Source organism: Anabrus simplex, chromosome 1, assembly GCF_040414725.1.
Source record: "Anabrus simplex isolate iqAnaSimp1 chromosome 1, ASM4041472v1, whole genome shotgun sequence".
Classification (NCBI taxonomy): Eukaryota; Metazoa; Arthropoda; class Insecta; order Orthoptera; family Tettigoniidae; genus Anabrus; species Anabrus simplex.
The window spans coordinates 1171839059-1171866333 of NC_090265.1; the positions used below are offsets into that span (position 1 = coordinate 1171839059).

A 27275-nucleotide genomic window follows, 5' to 3' on the forward strand; every position below is an offset into this window, starting at 1 on the left:
ATAAATTCCAGGTGCCTTGTTTCTATTTAGGTAGGTCTCTCAAAGCTCTGTCGAGTTCTGACCACAAAATTTGGTCTCCCATTTCATCAGCATCAGCAGCCTCTTCTTGTTCCAGAACCAGATCGTCTACGTCCTTACCTTGATACAACTGTTGGATATGTTCCTGCCATCTTTCTGCCTTGTCTTCTTCCCCCAGACGTGGTTTTCCATCTGAGCTCTTAATATTCATACACCTATTTTTCCTTTATCCAAAGGTTTCCTTGATTTTCCTGTATGCAGCATCTACTTTTCCTAGGACCATACAAACTTCAACATCCTTGCACTTCTCCTTCAGCCATTCTTCCTTAGCTGTCCTGCACTTTCTATCCAATTCATTCTTTAATCTACCCTCTTCATTTTTTGCATTCTTGTACTTTCGTCGTTCATCAATCAGGTCTAATATCTCCTGAGTTGCCGGGCGAGTTGGCCATGCGGTTAGGAGCGCACAGCTGTTAGCTTGCATCCGGGAGATAGTGGGTTCGAGCCCCACTGCCGGCAGCCCTGAAGATGGTTTTCCGTGCTTTCCCATTTTCACACGAGGCACGAGGTACCTTAATTAAGGCCACGGCCGCTTCCTTCCCATACCTAGGCCTTTCCCATTCCATCGTCGCCATTAAGACCTATTTGTGTCGGTGCGACGTAAAGCAACTAGCAATACATATATATCCTGAGTTATCCACTGATTCTTAGTCGATCTTTCCTTTCTTCCGAAAATTTCTTCAGCAGACCTAGAGACCTCATTCTTCACGACTGTCCATTCTTCCTCTATTGTGTTTCCTTCAGTCTTTCCATATAGTCGTTGTTTAACATGTTCCATGAAACATTCCTTCACGCTCTTTTCTTTCAACTTGTCTAGATCCAATCTACTTGCATTTCTTCCTTTCTTCGAAGTAAGGTGACATTTCATGACCAACAAGTTGTGGTCAGTGTACACGTCTAGTCATGGAAAAGTTTTTGCAATCCAACACCTGGTTTCTGAATCTGTGCGTAATCATAATGAAGTCTATTTGATACCTTCCAGTGTCTCCAGGTCTCATCCATGTAGTGTTTGAACCAAGTATTAGCAAGGACAAAATTATGTTCGGTGCAGAATTCAACCAGCCGACTTCCTCTTTCATTCCTTTGTCCCAATCGGAATTCTCTTACTGTAATGCCTTCTCTTCCCTGGGCTACCACTGCATTCCAGTCTCCCATCACAATTAGATTCTCGTCAACTTTTACATATTGTATTAAATCATCTCTCTCTCTTCATATGGTCTAGAAAGCCAAGAATAACGGCTGAGAGGATTCGTCGTGCTGACCACACGACACCTCGTAATCTGCAGGCCTTCGGGCTGAGCAGCGGTCGCTTGGTAGGCCAAGGCCCTTCAAGGGCTGTAGTGCCATGGGGAGGAGGAGGAGGATCTCTTCATATATTAATTCTATTTCCTCATAATCTGCTGAACTAGTAGGCATATAGACCTAAACTATTATGGTGGGCATTGGTTTGGTGTCTATTTTGACAACAATAATTATTTCACTATGCTGTTGGTAGTAGCTTGTCCGCTGTCCTATTTTCTTATTCATTATTAAACCAACTTCTGCATTTCCCCTGTTTGATTTTGTGTTGATAATTCGGTAGTTGCCTGACCAAAAATCCTGCTCTTCCTGCCAACGTACTTTACTTATACCAACTAGATCTAACTTTAGTCTATCCATCTTCCTTTTTAGATTCTCTATCCTACCACAACGATCCAAACTTCTAATATTCCAAGCTCCGACTCGCAGAACATCAGATGATTGCCCCCTCTCATGTAGTCCCCACCCGGAGGTCGGAATGGGGGACTATTTTACCTCCAGAATATTATACCCGGTAGGAAGCCATCATCATTCATACAGAGAGAGCTGCATGTACTCGGGAGTTAGTTACGGCTGTAGTTTCCCGTTGCTTTCAGCCATGTAGCAGTTTCAACACAGATAAGCCATGCTGAGTATTATTACAAGGCCGTGTCAGTCAATCATACAGACTGGCGCCCTTGCAACTTCCGAAAGGTCGCTACCCCCTTCCGATGAACCATTCATTAGTCTGGTCTCTCGACAATTCCCCATCCGATATGGTTGCATTTGCGGCTCAGCTATCTGCTTCACTGGGACACGCAAGTCGCCCCACCATGTCAGGGTCACATGGTTCGCAGGGGAGGAAGGTTACTATATGAGTAAATTATGTTGATATGCCCGGCCTAGAAAGCCAAGAATAGCGGCCGAGAGAACTCGTCGTGCTGACCAAACCATACCTCGTAATCTGCAAACCTTCGGGCTGAGCAGCGGTCGCTTCATAGGCCATGGCCCTTAGGGGCTGTTGCGCCATGGGGTTTGGGTTATGATGATATGTAGATTGCAGTACACTACAAAATCTTACATTAAGATAAAGGACAAGAAATGACCAAGGTGAATAGTTTTTCGGCGAATTGTATGTTCAGATTACAATCCAAACTACAACTTTCGAGATTTCTTAAGAAATAAATTCAAGAGATCAGTTGGTTTTACGATTATGTCTCTGAATGTTCGAAAGAGCCAACCCATTGACTCCATTTTCACCCCCCCCCCCCCCAGTGAACGTCCCCCTTGGCTACGCCCCTGCCTAGGATAGACAAAGTGAAATCTATCTGCTGACGCATAAGTGAAGAACATCTGCAGGACGAGGAAATTAGACAGAAATACATGGATATGATTAGTGAAAAGTTACAAATAGTAGACCGTAAGCAGGTTCAGAATATAGGAAGGGAATGGGTGGCATACAGGGATGCTGTAGCAGGAACAGCAAGGGAATGCCTAAGGACAACTGTGTGTAAGGATTGGGAAAAGCGAACATCTTGGTGGAATGATGAAGTGAGCAGCTTGAAAACGTAAACGGGAGGCATATCAGAAATGGCTCCAAACAAAGACTGATGCAAACAGGGAATTGTTCGTGGATGAAAGAAACAGAGCGAAGCAAATAATTGTTGAATCCAAGGAGTCATGGGAATATTTCGGTAATAACCTGCAAAGGCTTGATAAAGCTCCAGGGACATGTTTCTGGATAGTAGAGAAGGAAATTATAAAGCTAGAGAAGAAGGAAATGAATAGTGTTTCGGGTAAATCATATGAACTCATTGTATATTCCAGGGCATCACTGGAGAGGTAGAAGGAATATTTTTAAAAACTTCTCAACGTAAAAGGAAATCGTTCTGTTGATGTTGCGAACAACCGAGCTCATGGGGAAGAGGACAATGATGCGCATTGCAAAGTGAAAAGGATGCCAAATAAACTCCATTGCCTAAAAAAAAAAAAGGCAGGAGTAGATTAAATTAGACCTGAAATGGTGAAGTACAGTGAGAAATCTGGGATAAAATTGCTTCATAGTGCAGTAAGATTTATAATTTGGACTTGTACTAACGTTAGTAAGGTACCTTCCGTTTGGACGAAAGGAGTGATTGCTCCTATCTATAAGAAAGGAAGCACGAATGATTGCAACAACTATCGAGGTATTGCATTCATCAGTATACCAGGGAAGGTTTTCACTGGCATTTTAGAAGGGAAGGTGCGATCAATGGTTGAGAGTAAGTTGAATGAAAACCAGTATGACTTCAAACCATAGAGGGGCTGTCAGGATCAAATTTTCAGTATGCGCCATGTAATTGATGAATGGTACGAGAAGAATAGACAGTTATGTTTGTGTTTTGTAGATCTAGAGAAGGCAAATGACAGAGCATCGAAGGGAAATATGTTAGCGGTACTGGGGTATTATGAGATTAAAGTTAGATTATTACAAGCAATCAAAGGCATTTATGCTGACAATTGGCCTGCTGTGAGAATTGATGGTAGAATGAGTTCTTTGTTCAAGGTACGTACAGGGTTTGACAAGGCTGTAATCTTTCTCCTTGTTGTTCACAGTTTAAATGATGAGCAAGTTGAAAGATGAAAGCTGGCAGGAAGGGATTCTGTTAGGTAGAAATGTAGCAAGCAGTTTGGTCTATGCCGACGACTTGGTCTTAATGGCAGATTGTGCTGAAAGTCTGCACTCTAGGAACTAGCAAATATGAGCAATGAGTTTGTTACGAAAATTAACCTTTCCAAGACTAAAGTGATGTCAGTAGGGAAGAAGCCGAGGCTGGGAATATAAAGCTGGAATAGGTAGATTATTTCAAGTATTTAGGTTGTGTTTTCTCCCAGGATGGTCGTACAGTGAGTGAAATTGAATCAAGGTGCAGCAAAGCTAGTGTATTGAGCTCACAGTTGCGGTCTGTAAGAAATATGTTAGTTCCCGGATGAAACTAGCTTTACACCGATCTGTTTTCCAGTACACCCTTGCTTTATAGGGCTGTAAACTACGTAAACTCAGGATATATTATTCCTAAGTTAGAAGTAACAGAAATTAAAGTAGCGAGAAACCTCTGGTCAAGCATGTGGGAACAATGTCAGGAGGGTACTCTGAATGAGGAGGTAAAGGCTAAGTTAATGAACTCGATTGGTGGTGGTGTACGCATAAACCAGCTTGGTTGGTGGTGTCATGTGAGGCGAATGAAGGAGGATATGTTACCTAGGAGAATAATGGACTCGGTCATGGAGGTTAAGAGAAGCAGAGAAGACCAAGACGACGATGGTTAGACTCAGTTTCTAATGATTTAAAGATAAAAGTTGTGGAACTAAACGAGGCCACAGAGCTAGTTACAACTAGAGGATTTGGCGTCGTTTAAATTTACAGATGCTTGCAGACTGAAAGCTGAAAGGCATAACGGTTTGTAATGAAGATGTATGTATGGATTGCAAAAAGAGTTTGCATATAGTTTGTACCGATGTCGTGTAACTTGGACCGGGAAGTTTAGTAATTTGGACTTGTACAGATGAACAGTAAGTATCTGTCGCATCTCTGGAGAAGTGAAATGTAAGCAAGTCCACTTCGGCTATGTTCGGCTTTGTACAGTTAGCTGGAAGCGTTTTGTAACATGGCCATTACGCATAGTTTACACGGTGCCAGTTGATGAGACAGTTGTCAGAAGACAGTTGACTGGCTTAAATTACTGGCTACGTGTGAACACTTCGGTCCAGTTGTCCAAGCAATTGCCCTCACAATAGTCCAGGCAATCGATTGTCTCCAGGAGTAGACTGAGGGCAACCAACTGCCCCCAGCTGTAACCCCCACCACCCGGAGCTCAGTATTGTCGTGAAGGTGATAGGCCAGTTTATTTTGTGCCATTTCTCTTGTGTCAACCGAGAGATGCAGCCGCCTACGTGCTCTTGATAATTTAAATACTAGACTATATATTTTTAACTTATTTGTAGGCTGTTCGCATAAATATGGCTCCAAAGTGGGGTGACAATACTAACGTAAAATTCGTTGAACTGTTTAGGGAACAACGATGTTTGTTGGACCAGCACTATGACCTGTACATTAAAAAAAAAAAAGCTCGTCAAACGGTACTTTGAGATTATCGATAAAATTAACATTCAAGGTTTCGGTGTGATTGAGTTCAAAACTTTACATGACTCAGCAACGAATTCTCGGCACATATAATTACAAAATAAAATTAATTCCTCACGGGACACTACAGACGCTGCGCGCTCAGCCATTTCTCGTCATCTACTGGCGGGCAATAGCTTCCCCGTGTGAACGGGTTCTCGTTCAACTGGACTGGCCAGCGATTGTCCCGCAGTAACTGTCGCCAATTTGGGAACATGCATAATTTTCAAAAATATTTTTTTTGAAAAGTACACCAATGAAATAGTACGTAAACGTATTACATTGTGGTATGTTGCCTTGTTTTCTACCATTAAAAAAATGTTTAATAGTGCCTTTCCGCAAGGCGAGTGAAACGGCCTCTGACGTAAGCGGCGCGCTGTGACGTCACGATCCAGTACCGCATGGAGCTCTACCAGCCGTTGTGCATCAGCCGTTGCTAAAAGCCGATTGTTTATTATTCATGATCGCGAGTAACTTCGAAATGACAGAAGAAAGGTTCGAAACAGCACAGTCAGACAATCTACCCTGTGTAGATGTCATCATTCTTGAAAAATGTGACTTTTGTGGCCGCAGAAATTCGCGGATAACAGGCAAGTTTGTAAGTGGCGTCTTTTATATACGTGCAATGTACTGTAACCCATAGTATTAGGATAACAACGAACCTGGATAGATATCACATCACTTTCAACATTTCCTTCTAGACTGATTCCCCTATTAAAGAATAACATTACATTTTCGGGCTTTCAGCATTAGTAAAGTAAGAAATCGGATTTCAGCACTAACATAAACATATAGGTAGCATTAGAGTACTAGTCCGCTTCTGTGGTGTAGTGGTTAATGTGTGCCACTCCCGGAGGCCCGGTTTCGATTCCCGGCTCTGCCATGAAAGTTGAAAACAAATAGTACGAGGACTGGAACGGGGTCTACTCAGCCTCGGGAGGTCAACTGAGTAGAAGGGTTTCGAATCCCACCTCAGCCATCCTCGAAGTGGTTTTTCGTATTTTCCTACTTCTCCTCCAGGCACCTAAGGCCACGGCCGTTTCCTTCCCTCTTCCTTGTCTATCCCTTCCGATCCTCCCATCCTCCAACAAGGCCCCTGTTGAGCATAACAGGTGAGGCCGCCTGGGCGAGGTAATGGCCCTCCTCACCAGTTTCATCACCATACTCAAAGTCTCAACGTTTCAGGACACTGCCCTTGAAGTGGTAGAGGTGAAATCCCTCGCTGAGTCCGAGAGAAAACCAACCCTGAAGGATAAACTGATTAAGAAAGAAAGAAAGAAAGAAAGAAGGAAAGAAAGAAAGATCATAGTACTATAGGGCTATAATCTATCATTCCCAAAAAAATATATATTTATGGTTGGGACAACTGGCCTACCCACTTCCAGGGCCCATGAAAGAGAATTAAATATCTTTGTGGAGGGAAAAAGTTAAACATGATAAAGATAAATATGACTTCACAAGTCGGGCTGAGTGGTTCAGACTGTTGAGGTGCTGGCCTTCTGACCCCAACTTGGTTCAGTCCGGTGGTAGTTGAAGGTGCTCAAATACGTCAGCCTCGTGTCCAAGACGTAATTGAAGCATTTAAATAAAGCATTATACATTACAATTTAAAGTTTTACCACTAGAACAGCTGACATGGAAAAGTGATTTGAAAATTCAAACAAATTCATCTTACGTTAAAATATTTAAAAATATATATATATATAAACTGTAAACTTTTCCGATATATCACCAGCATTTCTCCGGCTCGCCAAAATCCATTTCTTCCTAGTTTTAGCGTCTTTGGAACATTTATAAACAATTTGTTTGGTATGGTATGCGATGTGCTATTGCACATCGGAACTACACCATTTATAAGTTTTCTGCCTCACTGTCTGCGCAGGATTCATTTTAAGTCTAAAATATACCACTCAGATTATTATCCAATGTATAGACCTCGAATTTAACCATACTAGACACTAACGTAAAGTAGAAACACGCGAAGTGTATCCTGCTTCTCACAGCACACTGTGTTATTTCGTCTGCTAATTCAGTCAACCTGTACGATGACGTCAGACCAATGAGATCGCGTGCTTGCGTGACGTGACATTTTCGTAGATTTTTATCACGTTTGGAGTTATTATTTGTACATTCTGATCACATTTTTGAATTCTGCATGAAATTTTGAATCAGATTAGCATATTTTTAATTAAAACCCCGGATCATGCATGTTCCCTATTGTCCCTTCAACTGGCATCGTGTCAGCTATATTAGTTCTCACTCATTGTGCACTCTCTTCTTCGTGACATGCACTTGCACAGCTCTATGAAATTATAAGCCCGTCGTACGCTTCCACGTAGCATAGTGGCTCAGCTATGGGCACCAAATACATGCTTACCGTAGCAGCTAAGGTTTGAATGCCGGCGTGAACGATTCGCTTTGTTCCAGAATGAATACACCGCGATGACGTCAGACAACGAACACAACAAATTTGGCCTAGCTATCTTCGCTGTTAATTGCATCACTCCATTCTAACATGGCATATCATTCACACGCGTCAAGAAAGCAAATGCTGGGCTCTCGACCAACATGGCAATTTTAGCATTCGTAAGGCACGGATTTGGGGTGTGTGCATGTGTGTGTGTGGTTAATGACTGTTTGCCTCTAACATCTGTCATAGTTTGTGAAATATTTTTGGTAACAGTTAATGTATTCAAAATTCATTAACAACAACTTTTTTTTGCTATTTACTTTACGTCGCACCGACACAGATATGTCTTATGGCGACGATGGAATAGGAAAGGCCTAGAAATTGGAAGGAAGCGGCCGTGGCCTTAATTAAGGTACAGCCCCGGCATTTGCCTGGTGTGAAAATGGGAAACCACGGAAAACCATCTTCAGAGCTGCCGACAGTGGGACTCGAACCCACTATCTCCCGATTACTTTAACAACAACTACATTTGAGCAAACAAGTATTAATAATGCCGTTATTTTGAGAGCAACAATTATCCTAGTAACCATTATCGTACAGTCTAGGTAATTAGACTTGATTCGATCATTTTACAATATGTAAAATGTACTTTGGGTAATATTTGTGTATTCGTACGCAATTTCTTTTGATGGCGTTTTTTTAGTTGTATGTATTCATAGGCTTATCATTGCACTCCTTTATCATATCGTCCCTGCTCTGGCAAACTAACGAATCTGCAAATTGTCAAAAGGTTAGGAGAGCTGAAAGAAGTTGTGATTACTCATGTCAAATCAATTTTTATATTTAATTATTGGTTTCATGTGTTAGGCATAGAGAATGAGCTGCAGATGTGAGACTTTGTGAGAGGGTAGACAATATATAAATAACAAAATCTAGACCTGAACTTCAGAACTACAGATTCCTTAGTTTGTCAGTTTCGCTAGTTTGCCAGAGTGGGGACGATATTATGATAAAAATATCATATCAGTAATATTGAAATTACACGCGACGTCGAAGACTTAGCACTACCCAAGTGAAGTCACAGCTCTTAGTAGCGGGTCTCTATATCAAGTTGGCTGTGACTGAGCTTATAATCAGGGGTATCGATCGATAGCGATACCTCTTGAGTATCGTTGGGTCTGCGAAAACCGCTATTATTATGATGGAGAAACACTGACCTGCAGTACATTTATCTTGAAGAATGAGAAGTCGCTGGCATAACTCTCACAACATTGAACCTTAGGTGATAAAACCTTGCCGACCAAAGTTCTGAGCTGAGATACTTGTCTTAGCAGTTTTCGCAGGCACCTTTGTGGTGTAGTAGTTAGTGTGATTAGCTGCCACCCCCGAGGCCCGGGTTCGATTCTCTGCTCTGCCACGAAATTTGAAAAAGCGGTACGAGAGCTGGAACAGGGTCCGCTCAGCCTCGGGAGATCAAGGGAGTAGAGGGGGTTCGATTCCCACCTCAGCCATCCTGGAAGTGGTTTTCCGTGGTTTCCCACTTCTCCTCCATGAAAATGCCGGAATGGTTCCTAACTTAAGACCATGGCCGCTTCCTTTCCTCTTCCTTGTCTTTTCCTTCCAATCTTCCCATCCCTCCACAAGGCCCTTGTTCAGCATAGCAAGTGAGGCCTCCTGGGCGAGGTACTGGTCTTCCTCCACAGTTGTATCTCCCAACCCAAAGTCTCAAGCTCCATGACACTGCCCTTGAGGCGGTATAGGTGCGATCCCTCGTCGAGTCCAAGGAAAAAACCAACCCTGGAGGGTAAACGGATTAAGAAGGAAAGAAAGAACGTTTTCGCAGGCACAACGACGATGTATAAAATATTGTAATTCTCTCATCTGCTGACTTTACTTCTTTTTCATTTCAGGAGTTCGTGCGACGAACTGACGAGCTACTCTGTTCAAGACAAGGTCAACGGCGTCCATATTGAGATTACTCTCAACAATAATGGTTTGTATACTCACGCCTCTCCTTGCTTTATAATACATACCGGTACTATATGACATGAAAATTACCCTAATCAAGATGACGTAGTTTTTAACCCGTAGATTGAATACAAATTCGCCGTAGCAGGTGAAGCTCACGAATTTAATGACAACGTGAAATGAATAAACGTATAAACGTAGTTTTTGTTCAGCCGGGTTCTCAGAAAGGCAGGTTAGGTACATTTACAATTTATTTACAATTCATTGCTAATTGATGGGTCAGGTGAAAAAAGGGTAAATCAAATTCCTTTAGACCTGGAAAAAATTTAATTTCAGAAGGTTACTAGATGAACAAATAAAACCTTATAGAGGCATATACTTTGAAGAACTGAAGTTAGAAATGTAGTAAACTGAATTGGACCCTAAGCTTGGTTCGATGCCCAGTATATCATCATTAACTTGACTGCGATAAAAATTTGATTTACTGGTACCTGTTTCTTTTCCCTGACCCTTCAATTGTTGACTGTGTTTCACCAGTACAAATCTATATAAATAAAGTTGTAGGGGGTCCGCTGTCTGTGATTTCGTTTGTTTTGCCAATTTTTCAGATATTTATCCATTTTAAGTCAACTGAAGACCGTATCAGTGGTTTTTATTTTTCGTGTCTATGTGTCTGTTTGTTCCACCATCACGGTGAAACGGCCGGATAGATCTTGTCCAAACTTCATATTTAGAGTGTACTCATTCCGGGGAAGATTTTGATATGGATATTATTTAAACATCTCTGAAAAGATGGGGTTTTATAGGAAAACGAGAACAGTTTTCTTCCATTTCCTCTTATACTATTGATTTTCTGTAAAATCAGTGGACTATATGTGAAACGTCCCTTCATTATAAACAACTTTTGTTATGTTCATAATTTCGTTTACGCTTCAAATGACGGAGAAAATTACAATTTTCTGCCGGTCTCATGCTCTGCATTGAGTGACCTACAGACCGACAACGAACCTACACGTTACTATGGCAACGTCTCTGACTGCTTGCCAGCAGGGAAGTACCGTATTGCCATTTTCGTCATCATTCCTTTAAACAAGTGGTTGTTTCTTGGGTAGAAAGCAAGAGAGACGTCAATCGGTCATTCTGCGGGATATTGGCGGAGTACCGTTGGAGGTTACAATCGTCCTCGTATAGCACTAAGGGGCGCTGTTGATTTTTGAACAGTACCGCGGAGTGTAGCAAATTATTTCACACAGTAAGGTATTTTCTGGCATTTGCTATAATTTTTTATTTCTATTCTACTTCTATTTAGCGCTTTAATTTCTTGCCTCTGCCTTGCGTCTTTAGGCTTAAATAATAACACCATAAGTCATCTTCTTCTCTGTTTACCTAAGAATGCCTACGCCTAAATTTCTTCTCTTTTACCGCCTTCTTATATCCGTAATTCATTATCACAATTTATTGAGGGTAATTTTATTTTCCAATACATCCGCTTGGTATTTACATATTTGTCCTATTCGGTTGTCCTCAGATATAATCCTATCTATATATTAAAAAAATTGATGAAAACTAAAGTCAATCAGTCCGGCCATTCTATCCGGTCTATTTCCTTCATTTTTGTTTTAACTGAAAGGTATTCATGCACAAATGCCATCAGGTACTATAAATCACTTAACTTCCACCTTCCTCAAATTATTTCATTTTTTCAATTTTTTGTATCTTTGAAGCAATCATATCTTTGGTTCTAATTGAGGTACGGAGTTCGTTTTGGCCTAAGAACACTCAGTGGATCAGGTTCTTTCATTTCAGCTCTTAACTATTCAAACTGGTCATTCTGAGCAAAGTTATGAGTGCACATTAAATTTGACGTCTCATTTCTTCAACATTTTTAATCATTGAAGCAACCATATCTTTCGTTCTAATTCAGGTACGCAGTTCGTTTTGGTCTAAAAACGCTCAGTGGATTACGCGCTTTCTTTTGAGGTAATAACTACTTACATTGGTAGATTATGAGAATGGTAATGAGTACATTTGTCTCTAGGACGAAGATATTTGAAGGACTTTTTAATAGATCGGCGCATAGTGTTGTTCCAAGGAACGTTTAATTCAATTTCTTTGTGTAATGTATTTTCAAGTGTTTTCTTGACATAATATTACATTCTATTACCGCAGCAGATCATGTGCTTTATTTCATTAAGTCGGAACTTTGCAAATACATCCGTGAGGATAGTAACGAACAACACCATACATTGTACATTGCGGGTGGAGCCAGCGGGAAACTGCTAGTTTTCTATTAATTTCAACTTTCTTAACTGTATTACTTTCTTCTTTAATTACTCTGTATGCATGTGAGTGCTAATGCCGAAACCTGGACACGCTTTTCTTTGAGAAAAAATTCCAAGCTGTTCAAATATATAATATTGGCCCCGAAAATTAGTGAAATATGGATGCATTTTAATGACGACACAGACCTTCGTTTCGGAGAAATTAGTGGCTAAACGGTAAGACGTATTGCAAAATAGATAGCATAATCGCAGTTCAATTTGGAGAGATCTAAGACTTTAGTCCTATGACTTGTTGTTGTATCTCTATCCCTTATACGTTAGATAGCGCTGTATTTCTCGATTAAAATCAAATCTCTCCAACTCGATTGTGACTGGCATCAGGTAAACGGGTCAGTTTTTATAATGAAAACTCTCCATCTCCATTGTAAATGGCAGTTGCCAAGTGAGCCTGCCGTTATAGTTAAAACTCTCGAACTCGATTGTTATTGGCAGTAGGAAATGTGGCCTGCCATTATCCTCAAAACTTCCTCAATGCCTACCTTACATCGGAAACAACGTATGGCGTCCTCCCTATTGTGTTTCTCGATAGCATTATAATCTTACTCACTGCCTTTACAGTACTTTACGGAGAAGTCCGTATATATAATGTGGAATACCGCAGCGAAGCACGGGTACATTTTCTAGTAATACATTAAGTGAAAAGAACGATGAGCCATTGAAGTCTTGAATTACGTCGTGCTGGCTGACGTTTTACCTAGTTTCGTCTTGTGGGGATATATTAACATAGTGCGGGAATTACTTCACGCACTGATGCATTCATTTTCATTCTTTAGTTCACATTTACTTTAAAGTAACTATTGTTATGCGGTACGCTATTTGAAGATGATCGCTGCTATCTTGAGGTGACTAAACCAAACCAAACACCATGGCACTACAGCCCTTGAAGGGCCTTGGCCAACCAAGCGACCGCTGCTCAGTCCGAAGGCCTGCAGATTACGAGGTGTCATGTGGTCAGCACGACGAATCCTCTCGGCCGTTATTCTTGGCTTTCTAGACCGGGGCCGCCATCTCACCGTTAGATTCTAATCACGTAGGCTGAGTGGACCTCGAACCAGCCCTCAGGTCCAGGTAAAAATCCCTGAACTGGCCAGGAATCGAACCCGGGGCCTCCGTGTAAGAGGCAGGCACGCTACCCCTACACCACGGGGCCGGTATCTTAAGGTGACTAACTGCGTGTTTATCGGCTTCAAATCATTGCGGCCAAACAGTACACTCAAAAGCTTTTAAAAATGACTTGTAACTTAATCCATAAAGAGAAACAGATATTCAATAAGAAAGAGAATAGAAGTTTCTGTGTGGCTATGTTTCCAGGCTGCGGTGACTCAGACAGTAGATTACTGGTCTTGTGTGCTGAAGTTGTTAGAATCGGTCTCGGCTCAGTTCGGTGGTATTTGAAGGCTCAAATACGGTAGCCTCATGTCGGTTGATTTGCTCCTGTCGAATAACATTCTGACAGTTCACGCCTCCGAAAACTATAAAAGTAGTTAGTGGGACGTAAGGCCGATAACATTATACTTATTATCATTATTTTTCTAAATTAATAGAAACTCCTTGGGTACTGTTTTACGAGATGAAGAGTCTTATAGTCACAACAATTGAAGTCATGCTCTTTACACGAAATGTATAGAGGATTCATATTGCCCTTACAGACTCATTTACAGTGGATATCTCTACGAGTTCCAGACCGTGTAGCTGCAAGCTCGCGCGTCGGAAATGGTAAATTCGAACACCATCGTCGACAGTCTTGTTGAAGATTTTTCACAGTTCTCATCTTTACACCAAACAAATAATGGGATGTACCATAATTGAGACCATTTCTACTATATTCCCAACCCACACTTTACCGGAAATTTATCTAAGTTATTGCGATGTTCTGGCTGTCGGATGTCGATTAACAGGATATATTTCACCTTCGCGAGTTCTAGATGTGGAAGCTTCTTCATGGGAAGCATAGCATATACTTTCGAAATAACTGGTTAAAGTTTAAGCTATATGAATTTAGCTCTTTCTACAGGAAGAAGCAGAGATGGCCTCGATAATTAAGCAGTAAATATATTATTGAACACAAGTTTCAGCTCCAAACATTTTGCGAAGATGTAAAGGGGCATATCAAGACGCCTGTCCAATGGCCCTTACCAGTTCTTCAGTGTTCAGTCATCATAATTGAGTAAGCTCAATGCGATAGTGAAAACCATTCATTTCTAGCTTTTCCTACACCTTTTCATTTTACAGAATTGGTTGTAAATCATAGAAGTATTGACCTTATTTGACACCTTGTCAGTGTCATCGTATTAATCTGGTGTCCATTCATGTGCGGTCCAGATGAAGAGTTGACCAGACAAAATATGTCCAACTGCAACCAGGACTAATATATTACATGGTACTGTGAGAAACCAGTAATATGTGTTCTTTGTGTTGTTTACTTCCTTGAACTTGGTTATGTACTCTTTGGAAATGGAGGACTCGGGGAGTGTGTAAAAAGAAAATGGTGTGATTGTTTGAGGTTTGCAGATGTCTGGAGAATTAAATCTCGTGTGAAAGTATGTTCTGTGTTTAGAACTGTGTTTACATGTATAGATGACGTTCTGTGGTTTTTTAATGTTGGTGCAAGGATCTGTGACACGGGTAGTGCGCGAGTGTCTAACCCAACATTTAATTTGGTGACCCCGACGTGATAAGTATAACTGTACGTGCCACAATGGAGAATTTGTGTAAGAAACGGAAACCTGTGAGGATATCATTCACGAAAACCTCCCGACTTTTACTAGATGAGCTAAATAAAGACGCGATAAATGACGAAGATGTTAGGTTAATGTCCGTAGAATTGGAACGGTTATTTCAAGAACTTTCGATGTTAGATGAGCAAATACTGGACTTGGTTTTGCAAGAAGAAGGCAGTGATAAGAAATATGAAGATGAGTATGCCAATATTGAAGAATATAGGGATAAAATGGACGCTGTGAGATTCAAAATAGAAGCACACACTCAGAGGTTAGGTGTAACCCAAGAAAATGATAGGTTTGAGATGGCATGTTCTGTTGAGTCACATAAAAAGAAGATGAAATTACCAAAAGTAGAGTTGGTTAAATTTAGTGGTGACGTAAAGGACTGGCTTTCCTTTTGGAGTCAGTTTCGCAGAATTCATGAAGATGAAGACATAGCAGCAGAAGACAAATTCCAGTACCTGATCCAGGCGACAGTTCCAGGAACAAGACCACGAGAGATCATCGACAGCTATCCACCGACTGCAGAAAACTATCAGAAGGCAGTGGACGGACTGACTGAAAGATTTGGTAAGAAGGAGTTGCTGACAGAGTTCTACATCAGAGAGCTCCTAGGTTTGGTCATAAAAAATGCCACCAGTGTGAAAGGTAAGGAACATACTTTACAACTGTACGATAAACTTGAGTGTTACTTAAGAGCGCTGGAATCCATTGAAGTGACTTTTGACAAGCATGCGGCAATTTTGTTTCCACTTGTTGAATCAAGCATTCCAGAGGAGCTTTTGAGAATCTGGATGAGGAGTAGTTCAAGTGTGACTCAGGCAAGTGATTACAGTGAAAAATTGAAGATGTTGCTAGAATTTCTAAAGGCTGAGGTGGAAGGAGAGGAGAGGATAATGTTAGCTAAAACTGGGTTTAAATTGACTCATAGATCAGGTAAAACCTCCAATGAAAGAAAAGATTCAGAGGATGAAAGTGTACCTACTGCATATAATCTGTTGACTAGTGAAAAACAGAATACACGATCAAATGTTTGTGTATTTTGTGAGAAGTTTCATGAGAGTAAGGAGTGTTTTAAAGCCCAAAGGATGTCTCTTAGGGAAAAGACAGACATGTTAAAATCTAAACGGGCTTGTTTCGCATGTTTAAAACCCGGACACAGGTCTGTAAGGTGTAAATCCTCACTAAAATGTTTGATCTGTGGGAAAAAACATTATCCGATAATGTGTTCTGATCTGCCTTGAAATAACGAGAAACCAATATTGTCAGAAGAAAATAGGAGGGAAAACACGAGTGTCGTTGGTGCAAACCACTGTTGTTCTCCAGACTCCTGTTGCAGACTCTAAGGGTAGTTATCACAGCTAAGGGTGGTCGACGTGTGGTAAGGGCGATAATAGATACTGGATCCCAGCGTTCCTATATTCTAAAGAAGACTGCTCTGGAAATGGCTTGTTCTTGTGTTGGATCTGAGAATCTCATACAAGTTCTGTTTGGGGGAATCTCGTCGCAAAGACAAGTACACAAGAGATATCGAGTATCACTTCATAGCATGACAGGAAATTATTCATGTGAGATTGAAGCCTTAGATCAAGTTTCTATATGTGGTTCAATTCGTCGCATTAATCAAAGTGCTTGCCTGCAAGAATTAAAAGAGAAGGGCATTGTAGTCTCTGACACTGGAGCTGGTCATCCTACTATTGAAATTTTAATTGGAGCTGATTATGCAGGAAGCTTATTCACGGGAAATATGGTAGGACTACAGTGTGGCTTAGTGGCACAAGAAACTCGTCTTGGCTGGGTGATAATGGGATCAACACAAATTACAGGCCATAGTAACACGGCTAACCTGGTAACATCCTTACTAACACATAGTGAAGATCTGGCAAGACTCTGGAGGTTAGATGTGCTCGGGATTACAGATCCAGCAGACAGGAAAAACTGAGAGGAGGTGGAGTTAGCAGTTCTGAATCATTTCAAGAGAACAGTCGCTGTTAACAAAGATGGTAGATATGAAGTCTGCCTACCCTGGTGTGAAAGAAGAGAGGATCTTGAGAATAACAGAATGGTGGCAGAGAAAAGACTTGCATCGATGACTTCAAAACTTGTCTCCGAGAACAGATACGAAGAATATCATTCAGTACTACAAGACTGGCTAAAAGAAAATATAATTGAAGAAGTTGATGATGACATTGGAAACAAGCAGGGATACGTTATGCCTCATCGTGGAGTTTTCAAGAGTGATTCAACTACGACGTGCCGACCCGTGTTTGATGCTTCCAGTAAACAAGGAGGAAAGCTGTCCCTAAATGACTGTTTGGAGAAAGGCCCCAACTTGCTGGAACTTCTACCATCCATCCTGCTGAGATATAGAGAAAGGGAAATAGGAGTAGTGTTGGATATAACGAAGGCTTTTCTGCAAATCTCTGTGAACGAAGTGGACCGTAATTATCTGAAATTCCTTTGGTGGGATGATTATGCGACCAGGAAGATTAAGATTTTTCGCCACTGTCGCGTGGTATTTGGTGTAAATTGCAGCCCGTTCATTCTAGGAGCTGTTATAGAGCATCACCTTGATAACTGTCCTGCTGGGTACCGTGAAACTGCAGAAAAACTCAAGCATTCATTTTATGTGGACAACTGTGTTGCTTCAGTCAGTTCGGGAGAAGAATTAAGCTGTTTCATACAAGAGGCTTCTCTTTTGATGGCCACGGCAAAGTTTGAGTTAAGAGGTTGGGCGAGTACTGCACTAAATGAAAGCGATGTGATTCAAGAAACCATACCGGTACTCGGATTACTATGGAACAGAACAACTGATAGCCTGTCTTGTGTAGGGAAAATACAAAATATAGAGCCACCTGTAACAAGAAGAAAGATTTTGCCTGTCTGTCAGGCAGTATTTGATCCTGTAGGGTATACATGTCCTGTCACTGTTGTACCGAAAAAACTATTGCAGGAAAGTTGGAAAGAGAAGACAAGCTGGGATACTGAGGTCTCGGAAGATCTGCAAAGAAACTTCGAGAGGTGGTTAGAAGAATTGCATTGTTTGGCTGATGTTGAAATTCCTAGACGATTTACTTCAAGCAGCGATCGAACATCATACACTTTACATGTCTTCTGTGATGCTAGTGCTTCAGCCTATGCAGCTGTTGTATTTTTAAGAAGTGAAAGTAACTGTGGGATGACAGTGCAGTTGTTACTAGCGAAGTCACGAGTTGCACCAGTGAAGAAAGTAACTATGCCTAGACTAGAATTGTTATCTTGCTGCATTAGTGTCCGACTGCTAGTCACTGTCAAGAACAGTTTAGGTCTCATGGAGATTCCTCAATATTGTTGGACTGATTCGACTATTGTATTGAGTTGGATTAGGAGGGATGGAAGATGGGAAACCTTCGTAGAGAACAGAATAAAGGAGATACTAAACTTCACACAAAGGGATGAGTGGAACCACGTTCCTGGGAAACAAAATCCTGCTGACTTCCCGTCGCGAGGATGTTCGGCTAAAGAACTCTTAGAATCTGCCTGGTGGGAGGGACCAGCATGGCTAAGGCTACCTGAGGAGGAATGGCCTAGTAATATGGCTGTGGACATAGAGTCCTCTTGTCAGGAAGAGGAGAAAGGGGTAGTGATGACAGTTGGTAGTACTACCTCATGGTTTCTGGAGTACTTTTCAAAGTATACCAAGATAGTGAGGATGGTGGCATGGATATTCAGATTTGTGAAGAATAGTGCAAAACAAAGAAATGAAAGGTATAAAGGGAAGTTAACAGTGCAAGAGATAGAAAGAGCTGAAAAGAAGCTTATACAACTGGTACAAGAGGAAACGTTCACCAAAGAAAGGGTTTCTAGTTTGAAATCTCTGTGTGTCTTCAAGGATGCAGAAGGAATCCTGCGGGTGAAGACGAAAATTGTGGAAAGGAAGGACGATGATAACTTCAAATGTCCCGTTGTCTTGCCAAACAAGCATAAACTAGTTCAGCTTTTGACTCAGGAGGAACATGAAAGACTGCTTCATAGTGGAACTCATATACTACTAGCTCACTTGCGCCAGAGATACTGGATACTGAAAGGTCGAAGAACTGTTAGAAATGTGATTGCATCGTGCAAGAAATGCAGACGACATGAAGCCAAAGGTATGGTTCCAGAAGTGCAGTGCCCTCTTCCAGAAGATAGAGTGAAGGACGCATCGGTGTTTGAAGTTGTGGGAACAGACCTTGCAGGTCCACTAATCCTCAAGGGAGGACAGAAGTCGTGGATTGTACTATTCACTTGTGCCGTGTATAGGGCAGTTCATCTAGATCTAATAACCACTCTGTCAACGAATGGATTTATTATGAGTCTTCGTAGGTTCATTGCGCGAAGAGGAAGGCCAAAGCTAATTTACAGCGACAATGGAAGCAACTTTGTTGGGAGTAATAACTTGCTCAGATCCATTGACTGGAGCAAGATAGAAGAAGATGCCTCGTTGCTACGAATCCAGTGGAAGTTCAACCCTCCAACCGCTGCCTGGTGGGGAGGTTGGTGGGAACGGATCATCCAAACAATCAAAAGAGCCCTTCGTCGTGTGCTGGGAAGAGCGTCTCTAAACTACGAAGAACTACTGAGTATAATATGTGACTGCGAGGCTCTGATAAACTCTCGACCTCTCACTTACATGTCAGAAAATCCTGAAGATTTGAGTCCAGTCACGCCTAGCATGTTTCTACAAGACCTGCCTAATGTGAGTACTCCTGATTTGGACTTGATAGATGAGAAGTGTTTAACAAAAAGGATGAGATATATCCAGCAACTACGTCAGGACTTGAGGAAGCGATTCAGGGATGAATATCTGGGTCAGCTTGTACACTGTCATCAGAAGTCAAGTGGTGAAACTACAAAAATCAAGGAAGGGGACATTGTGCTCGTTGGTTGCGACCAGAAAAGACGGATCGAGTGGCCTATTGCCAAGGTGCTTGAGGTATATCCTGGAAGAGATGGTGTGGTACGAGTGGTACGGTTGAAGACTTCTTCTGGTGAAATTACCCGCCCTTTACAGAGACTCTACTTGTTGGAGGGATCCTCACCTTCAGATGTTAGTCCTGTCATTGACGTTGATGACAGAGACCGACAACCTTCAATGTCTCCGCTGAGGGAGGTACATTTGACGAGAAGCGGAAGGAGAGTAAAATTTCCTGAGAAACTGAACCTTTGAGCATAGTTGATTGTTGCTTCGTGCAACAATCAAGGGGGGAGGATGTGAGAAACCAGTAATATGTGTTCTTTGTGTTGTTTACTTCTTTGAACTTGGTTATGTACTCTTTGGAAATGGAGTACTCGGGGAGTGTGTAAAAAGAAAATGGTGTGATTGTTTGAGGTTTGCAGATGTCTGGAGAATTAAATCTCGTGTGAAAGTATGTTCTGTGTTTAGAACTGTGTTTACATGTATAGATGACGTTCTGTGGTTTTTTAATGTTGGTGCAAGGATCTGTGACACGGGTAGTGCGCGAGTGTCTAACCCAACAGGTACATGTGCGGCCTGACACTAGATTTTAGTATCAACTCTACATATGACGTAAAATGTAAATAATATACAACCAAGATAACTCATCAAGCTTAAGTAACATGTGACTATTGATATCATGTTCATAGCTACAGGACCGCCAGTTTTACGTTGAATCCGAAATAAAGGACGTGAATTTTCATTTCAAACATCTCACATGCATTCACTGGAATTGGAAACACGGCCCTCTTGGTGAGAAGCCAGTTACGACACCACATTGTTATCACGCCCCTGGCCCTTTTAAAGCCCCACTTGTGTACCTTATCGTAGCCATCTATGAGATCTATTGGAGAACCTTTCATATACATTCATATCACGTGGAAAACAGACTCGAAGAACACACAAAAAATCTCTCGTGCCTGTTTAATTCGCGTTTGGTGTCCATGTGATGGAGAGGATACATTTGATGTTAAATCAAAAGCTGAAGGATTTTTAATCGTACAAAACGTGTGCACCTTTCGCCATCACAAATATCTTCAGAATGGGCTTTCAAGGTACCATTGATAAAGGCAGTCTGCAAAACGGGAAGGCAAAAATTGTTTCTATTAAGCTGCAACATTAACAACAAGTCAGGAATTTCCAATTCACACCTGGACAATTACTTAAAACTTCCAGGACCACATTAGACGATCGTCTAAAACTTACTGGGCTGCACCTAGATGATCGTCTAAAACTTCCTGGGCTCCACCTAGACTAGACGGTCGTATAAAACTTCTGGGACGCACTAGACAATCGTCTAAAACTTCCGGGGCCGCGGTAGACGAACATCTAAATCTTCCGGGCCAGCACTAGACAATCGTCTAAAACTTCTGGGCCAGCACTAGACAATCGTCTAAAACTTCCGGGCCAGCACTAGACAATCGTCTAAAACATCCGGGCCAGCACTAGACAATCGTCTAAAACTTCCGGGCCAGCACTAGACAATCGTCTAAAACTTCCGGGCCAGCACTAGACAATCGTCTAAAACTTCCGGGCCAGCACTAGACAATCGTCTAAAATTTCTGGGCCAGCACTAGACAATCGTCTAAAACTTCCGGGCCAGCACTAGACAATCGTCTAAAACTTCTGGGCCAGCACTAGACAATCGTCTAAAACTTCCGGGCCAGCACTAGACAATCGTCTAAAACTTCCGGGCCAGCACTAGACAATCGTCTAAAACTTCCAGGGCCGCACTAGACAATCGTCTAAAACTTCCAGGGCCGCACTAGACAATCGTCTAAAACTTCCGGGCCAGCACTAGACAATCGTCTAAAACTTCCGGGCCAGCACTAGACAATCATCTAAAACTTCCGGGCCAGCACTAGACAATCGTCTAAAACTTCCAGGGCCGCACTAGACAATCGTCTAAAACTTCCAGGGCCGCACTAGACAATCGTCTAAAACTTCCAGGGCCGCACTAGACAATCGTCTAAAACTTCCGGGCCAGCACTAGACAATCGTCTAAAACTTCCGGGCCAGCATAGACAATCGTCTAAAACTTCCGGGCCGGCACAAGACAATCATCTAAAACTTCCGGGCCAGCACTAGACAATCGTCTAAAACTTCCGGGCCAGCACTAGACAATCGTTTAAAACTTCCAGGGCCGCACTAGACAATCGTCTAAAACTTCCAGGGCCGCACTAGACAATCGTCTAAAACTTCCGGGTCAGCACTAGACAATCGTCTAAAACTTCCGGGCCAGCACTAGACAATCGTCTAAAACTTCCAGGGCCGCACTAGACAATCGTCTAAAACTTCCAGGGCCGCACTAGACAATCGTCTAAAACTTCCAGGGCCGCACTAGACAATCGTCTAAAACTTCCAGGGCCGCACTAGACAATCGTCTAAAACTTCCAGGGCCGCACTAGACAATCGTCTAAAACTTCCGGGCCAGCACTAGACAATCGTCTAAAACTTCCAGGGCCGCACTAGACAATCGTCTAAAACTTCCAGGGCCGCACTAGACAATCGTCTAAAACTTCCGGGTCAGCACTAGACAATCGTCTAAAACTTCCGGGCCAGCACTAGACAATCGTCTAAAACTTCCAGGGCCGCACTAGACAATCGTCTAAAACTTCCAGGGCCGCACTAGACAATCGTCTAAAACTTCCAGGGCCGCACTAGACAATCGTCTAAAACTTCCGGGTCAGCACTTGACGATCGTTTAAAATTTCCGGGACTGCATCTGGACTAGAACGATTCTGGGTCGCATATGGGCATCTCCTATTAATCTAAACTGATAGCAATGTGAGTAAACAACGAAACTGGGGTAAAATTCCTGTTATTTTAACTAAATATTCTAAACTCCCTTTTCTTTTTCCTGTCTAGCAACCGGAATGTTTATAGTGAATAGTTACAGGTTTTAGCTGATGCGAAATCTTTCCTATACCATCTGTATCTTTTTATCATCATTAGTTTTAGTTCCATCTCGGACCTAAACTGTTGAGATCAGTTTCTTGAACTCTCGAATAATATGAGTAGTAATATGATGGATGAACTTCTTGGTTTGAAACAATAAAAACTGTAATAAAAGGAAATGTATGCTGATATAAATCACCTTACGTTGTATAACGTTTCGTTTTGTATCAGATCATTTAAAATATTCTTCATGTTTTTCAGCTCTGAAGGAGAACGGGCATGGACCTGGGCAGGTGGTGAGCGGAGATCAACACTCAGTCATTAAAGTGTTTTGTCAAAAGGCTCCAGGTATGTACTATAACAAAAAACGACTATAGCACGGAATACATCAGTCAGTCATGTACTATAACTGTAGACGTTTAAAACAGCGCAAATTAAAAACATAGGGATCATAGTAACGTGATCTCCAGTTCTGCGTGGAATACGAGCCTCAGGGCATTTTTAAAAGTTCACATGCATTAGCTGAGTTTTGAACAAATACCGCCTTGTGGGCCATTATTGTTCAGTGACATAATCTTCCGCTTCTCACCAGAGCGGCCGAGATTCGAATTCCAGGCACTCTCATTCGGATCCCATGTAAAGGTGTGAGATCTATTCTCCCCATCACATAAAACTATGATAACTGGTTTGCTTTGCCTCTTTGTCCACAAACTTTCCACCTGAATAATCTCTCTTGTCCGACTCAGTGGTGTAGTGGTTAGTGTGATTAGCTGCCACCCCCGGAGGCCCGGGTTCGATTCGCGGCTCTGCCACGAAATAAAGTAGTACGAGGGTAGGTTCGATTCCTACCTCAGCCATCCTGGAAGTGGTTTTGCGTGGTTTCCCACTTCTCCTCCGGGCAAATGGCGGGATGGTACCTAACTTAAGGCCACGACCGCTTCCTTGTCTATCCCTTCTAATCTTCCCATCTCCCAGCAAGGCCCCCGTTCAACATAGCACTGGACACTGCCCTTGAGGCGGTAGAGGTGGGATCCCTCGCTGAGTCCGAGGGAAAAACCAACCCTGGAGGGTAAGCAGATTAAGAAAGAAATAAAGAAAGAAAGAAAGAAAGAAAGAAAGAAAGGAGAATCTCTCTTACGTTACATTCGAGTTGTCTCTGAAAAACGTAGGAATAGTAAGTGGGACGTAAAACGTATAGCATTATTATTATTGTTATCGCCCGAAACCATGGCTAAATGGTTAGCGTGCTGGCCTCTGGTACAGAGGTCTCGGGTTCGATTTAAGTCCATGGGTAATAATAATATTCTATACGACTTGCCCAGTCTCCCGGACGTTGGGAATCAGTTTGGACAGTGTTCCTCTATATCCAGCAACACCGTATATATTATTATCAACATCATCATCACCATCATAATCGTATGGCCCCAGCTACCGTGTGCCGGCATTTTCATTTGACGTAATCTATGGAACCTGTACGTCAGTTTCATCGTTCCATTTTACTCTACCAGATGGCGGAGTAGAATGGATTCCTGTAGAGGGTTCTGTAGCAGAATTTTCTTAATTCAATGAATTTTGTCGGGTAAACACAAAATATCTCACCAGAGATTCTTCACATGCCGACATGAAATGTAGAACGGAGTATTTTGCCACCCTTCAAAAATCCGACTACCCCTTCCGGGATTGAACCCGTGATCTTGCGATCTAGAGACCGACACTCTACCACTGGTCCACTGCGCGGATGAAACGTAGGTATGGCCTCTTTTCAACGTAAGTCAAGAAGTATGGAAATAAAATTTGCTGCGTTTAGAGATATGAATGATGGAATGAGTCCGCCTCTGGGGTGTAGTGGTTGGTGTGATTAGCTGCCATCCCCAGAGGCGCCGGTTCGATTCCCGGCTCTGCCACGAAATTTGAAAAGTGGTACGAGGGCTGGAACGGAGTCCACTCAGCCTCGGGAGTTCAACTGAGTAGAAGTGGGTTCAATTCCCACCTCAGCCATCCTGGAAGTGGTTTTCCGTGGTTTCCCACTTCTCCTCCAGGCTAATGCCGGGATGGTACCTAACTTAAGGCCACGGCCGCTTCCTTCCCTCTTCCTTGTCTATCCCTTCCTATCTCCCCATCGCTCTGCAAGGCCCCTGTTCAGCATAGCAGCTGAGGCCGCCTGGACGAGGTACTGGTCATCCTCCCCTGTTGTATCCCCCGACCCAGAGTCTGAAGCTACAGGACACTGCCCTTGAGGCGGTAGAGGTGGGATCCCTCGCTGAGTCGGAGGGGAAAACCGATCCTGGAGGGCAAATAGATACAGAAGAAGAACTATGGAATGAAATAGAAAACTTTTGCAAAGAATACGGATGTTTGTAATCTAACTGAGAAGATTCCTTAGAAAAAGGAAAGAAATCGTGGAAATTGTTCTGAGCAGAAAATTCAACTGAGTTTAAAATCGATGCGGTAGTGGTTATTGTGATTAGCTGCCATCCCCCGGAGGCCCGGGTTTGATTCCCGGCTCTCCCGTGAATTGAAAAGTGGTACGAGGGCTGGGACGGTGTCTACTCAGCCTCGGGAGGTCAGCTGAGTAGAGTGGGTTCGATTCACACCTCAGCCATCCTCGAAGTGGTTTTCCGTGGTTTCCCACTTCGCCTCCAGGCAAATGGAGGGTTCTTTCCTAACTGAAGGCCACAGTCGCTTCCTTCCTCTTCCTTGTCTATCCCTTCCAAACTTCCCGTCCCCTTTTAAAGCCCCTGTGAAGTTGCTTGGGCGAGGTACTGATCCTCCTCTGCAGTTGTATCTCTCCGGCCCAAAGCATGACGCGCCAGGACACCATTCTTGAGGCGGTAGAGGTGGGATCCTTCGCCGAGTCCGAGGGAAAAGGCAACCCTGACAGGTAAAGGGATTAAGAAATAAAGACAGTGAAATCGATTGAAGATGACAGTTTCAGGTGATATGCGTAGTGCTGGAATAAAATGGTTTAACGAAGTGAGGGCTTAAAATGTTCGTATATGTGGTTCTGTGATCTTCCAAAAGCACTTCATTTTACCAAACTAGGTCTACTCGACGATACTAACTTTAAAGCAATGGCTAGCTACAACGCTTCTTGTCTTCTAAGAAGCGTCTGCTCCCGTTATCGGTACTGATTCCTGGTGTGGAAACAAATTTAAAATTATCTCCCAAAAAATATTATCTCAAACATATAGTTAAGGCCGATGAAACTGGATTATTTTACCAGTACAATTTACTATTCCCTCTTCTTAATCTGTTTACCCTCCAGGGTTGGTTTTCCCCTCGGACTCAGAGAGGGATCCTACTTCTACCGCCTCAAGGGCAGTGTCCTGGAGCTTCAGACTCTGGGTCGGGGGATACAACTGGGGAAGGTGGCCAGTACCTCACCCAGGCGGCCTCACCTGCTATGCTGAACAGGGGCCTTGGTGGGGATGGGAAGATTGGAAGGGATAGACAAGGAAGAAGAAAGGAAGCGGCCGTGGACTTAAATTAGGTACCATCCCGACATTTGCCTGGAGGAGAAATGGGAAACCACGGAAAACTACTTCCAGGATGGCTGAGGTGGGAATCGAACCCACCTCTACTCAGTTGACCTCCCGAGGCTGAGTAGATCCCGTTCCAGCCCTCGTACCACTTTTCAAATTTCGTGGCAGAGCCGGGAAACGAACCCGGGCCTCCGGGAGTGGCAGCTAATCACACTAACCACTACACCACAGAGGCGGATACTATTCCCTCATGGTAACAATAATACGGATAAGACATTACAATCTGCTTGGTCACGAATTTACTGTTATCGAGCCAGTGGCTGCGCGGTTTTGGGTTACGTAGCTATTAGTTCAGGAGACAGCGTGTTCGAACTCCACTGTCGGTAGCCCTGAAGATCGTTTTCAGTGGTTTCCTATTTTTCACACCAGCAAATGCTGGGGTTGTACTTTAATTAGGCCTAAGGCCACAGTCGCTTCCTTCCCACTCCTAGCCCGTTCCTGTCCCATCGTCGCCATAAGATCTATCTGTGTCGGTGCGACGTAAAGCAAATTGTAAGAAAATAAAAAAATAAAAATGAATAAAAATGGTTATACGGAGGTTTGATTGTTCTTGGTTTTTGCGTCAAACTAGCTACTTTTACTTTTTTCCGGAGGTACTAAGGTACCGGAATTTGGTCCCGCAGACGTTCTTTTTTGTACCGGTAAATCTACTGACACAAGACAGACATATGAGTTTTATGACAGTGTTTGGAAGTCACTGAGTGCATACTGTGAGGTCATATACGAGGGCGAATCAAAAAGTAAGTTCCACTTCCAATATATGGCCACTTATCAAACCATTTACACATAGGCAACACTGTAATGACAACATACAATGTAAGTTCACTTTTCCACATAGTCCCCAAGAGACTGCAAATATTTCTCGGAATGGTCAACCAACTTTTCTATTCCGGATACGT

General features: G+C 42.6%; 1 protein-coding gene across 1 annotated transcript in view; it reads left to right on the forward strand.

Annotated features, from left to right (window-relative positions):
- The window catches only part of LOC136877240 (nose resistant to fluoxetine protein 6), a 344726-nt gene that overhangs the window by 248711 nt on the left and 68740 nt on the right, over positions 1-27275 (forward strand). Inside the window, exons 5-6 of the mRNA XM_067151103.2 lie at positions 9839-9921; positions 23096-23182. Of these exons, the coding sequence (XP_067007204.2) occupies positions 9839-9921; positions 23096-23182 (170 nt within the window). The remainder of the gene's footprint in view (positions 1-9838; positions 9922-23095; positions 23183-27275) is intronic.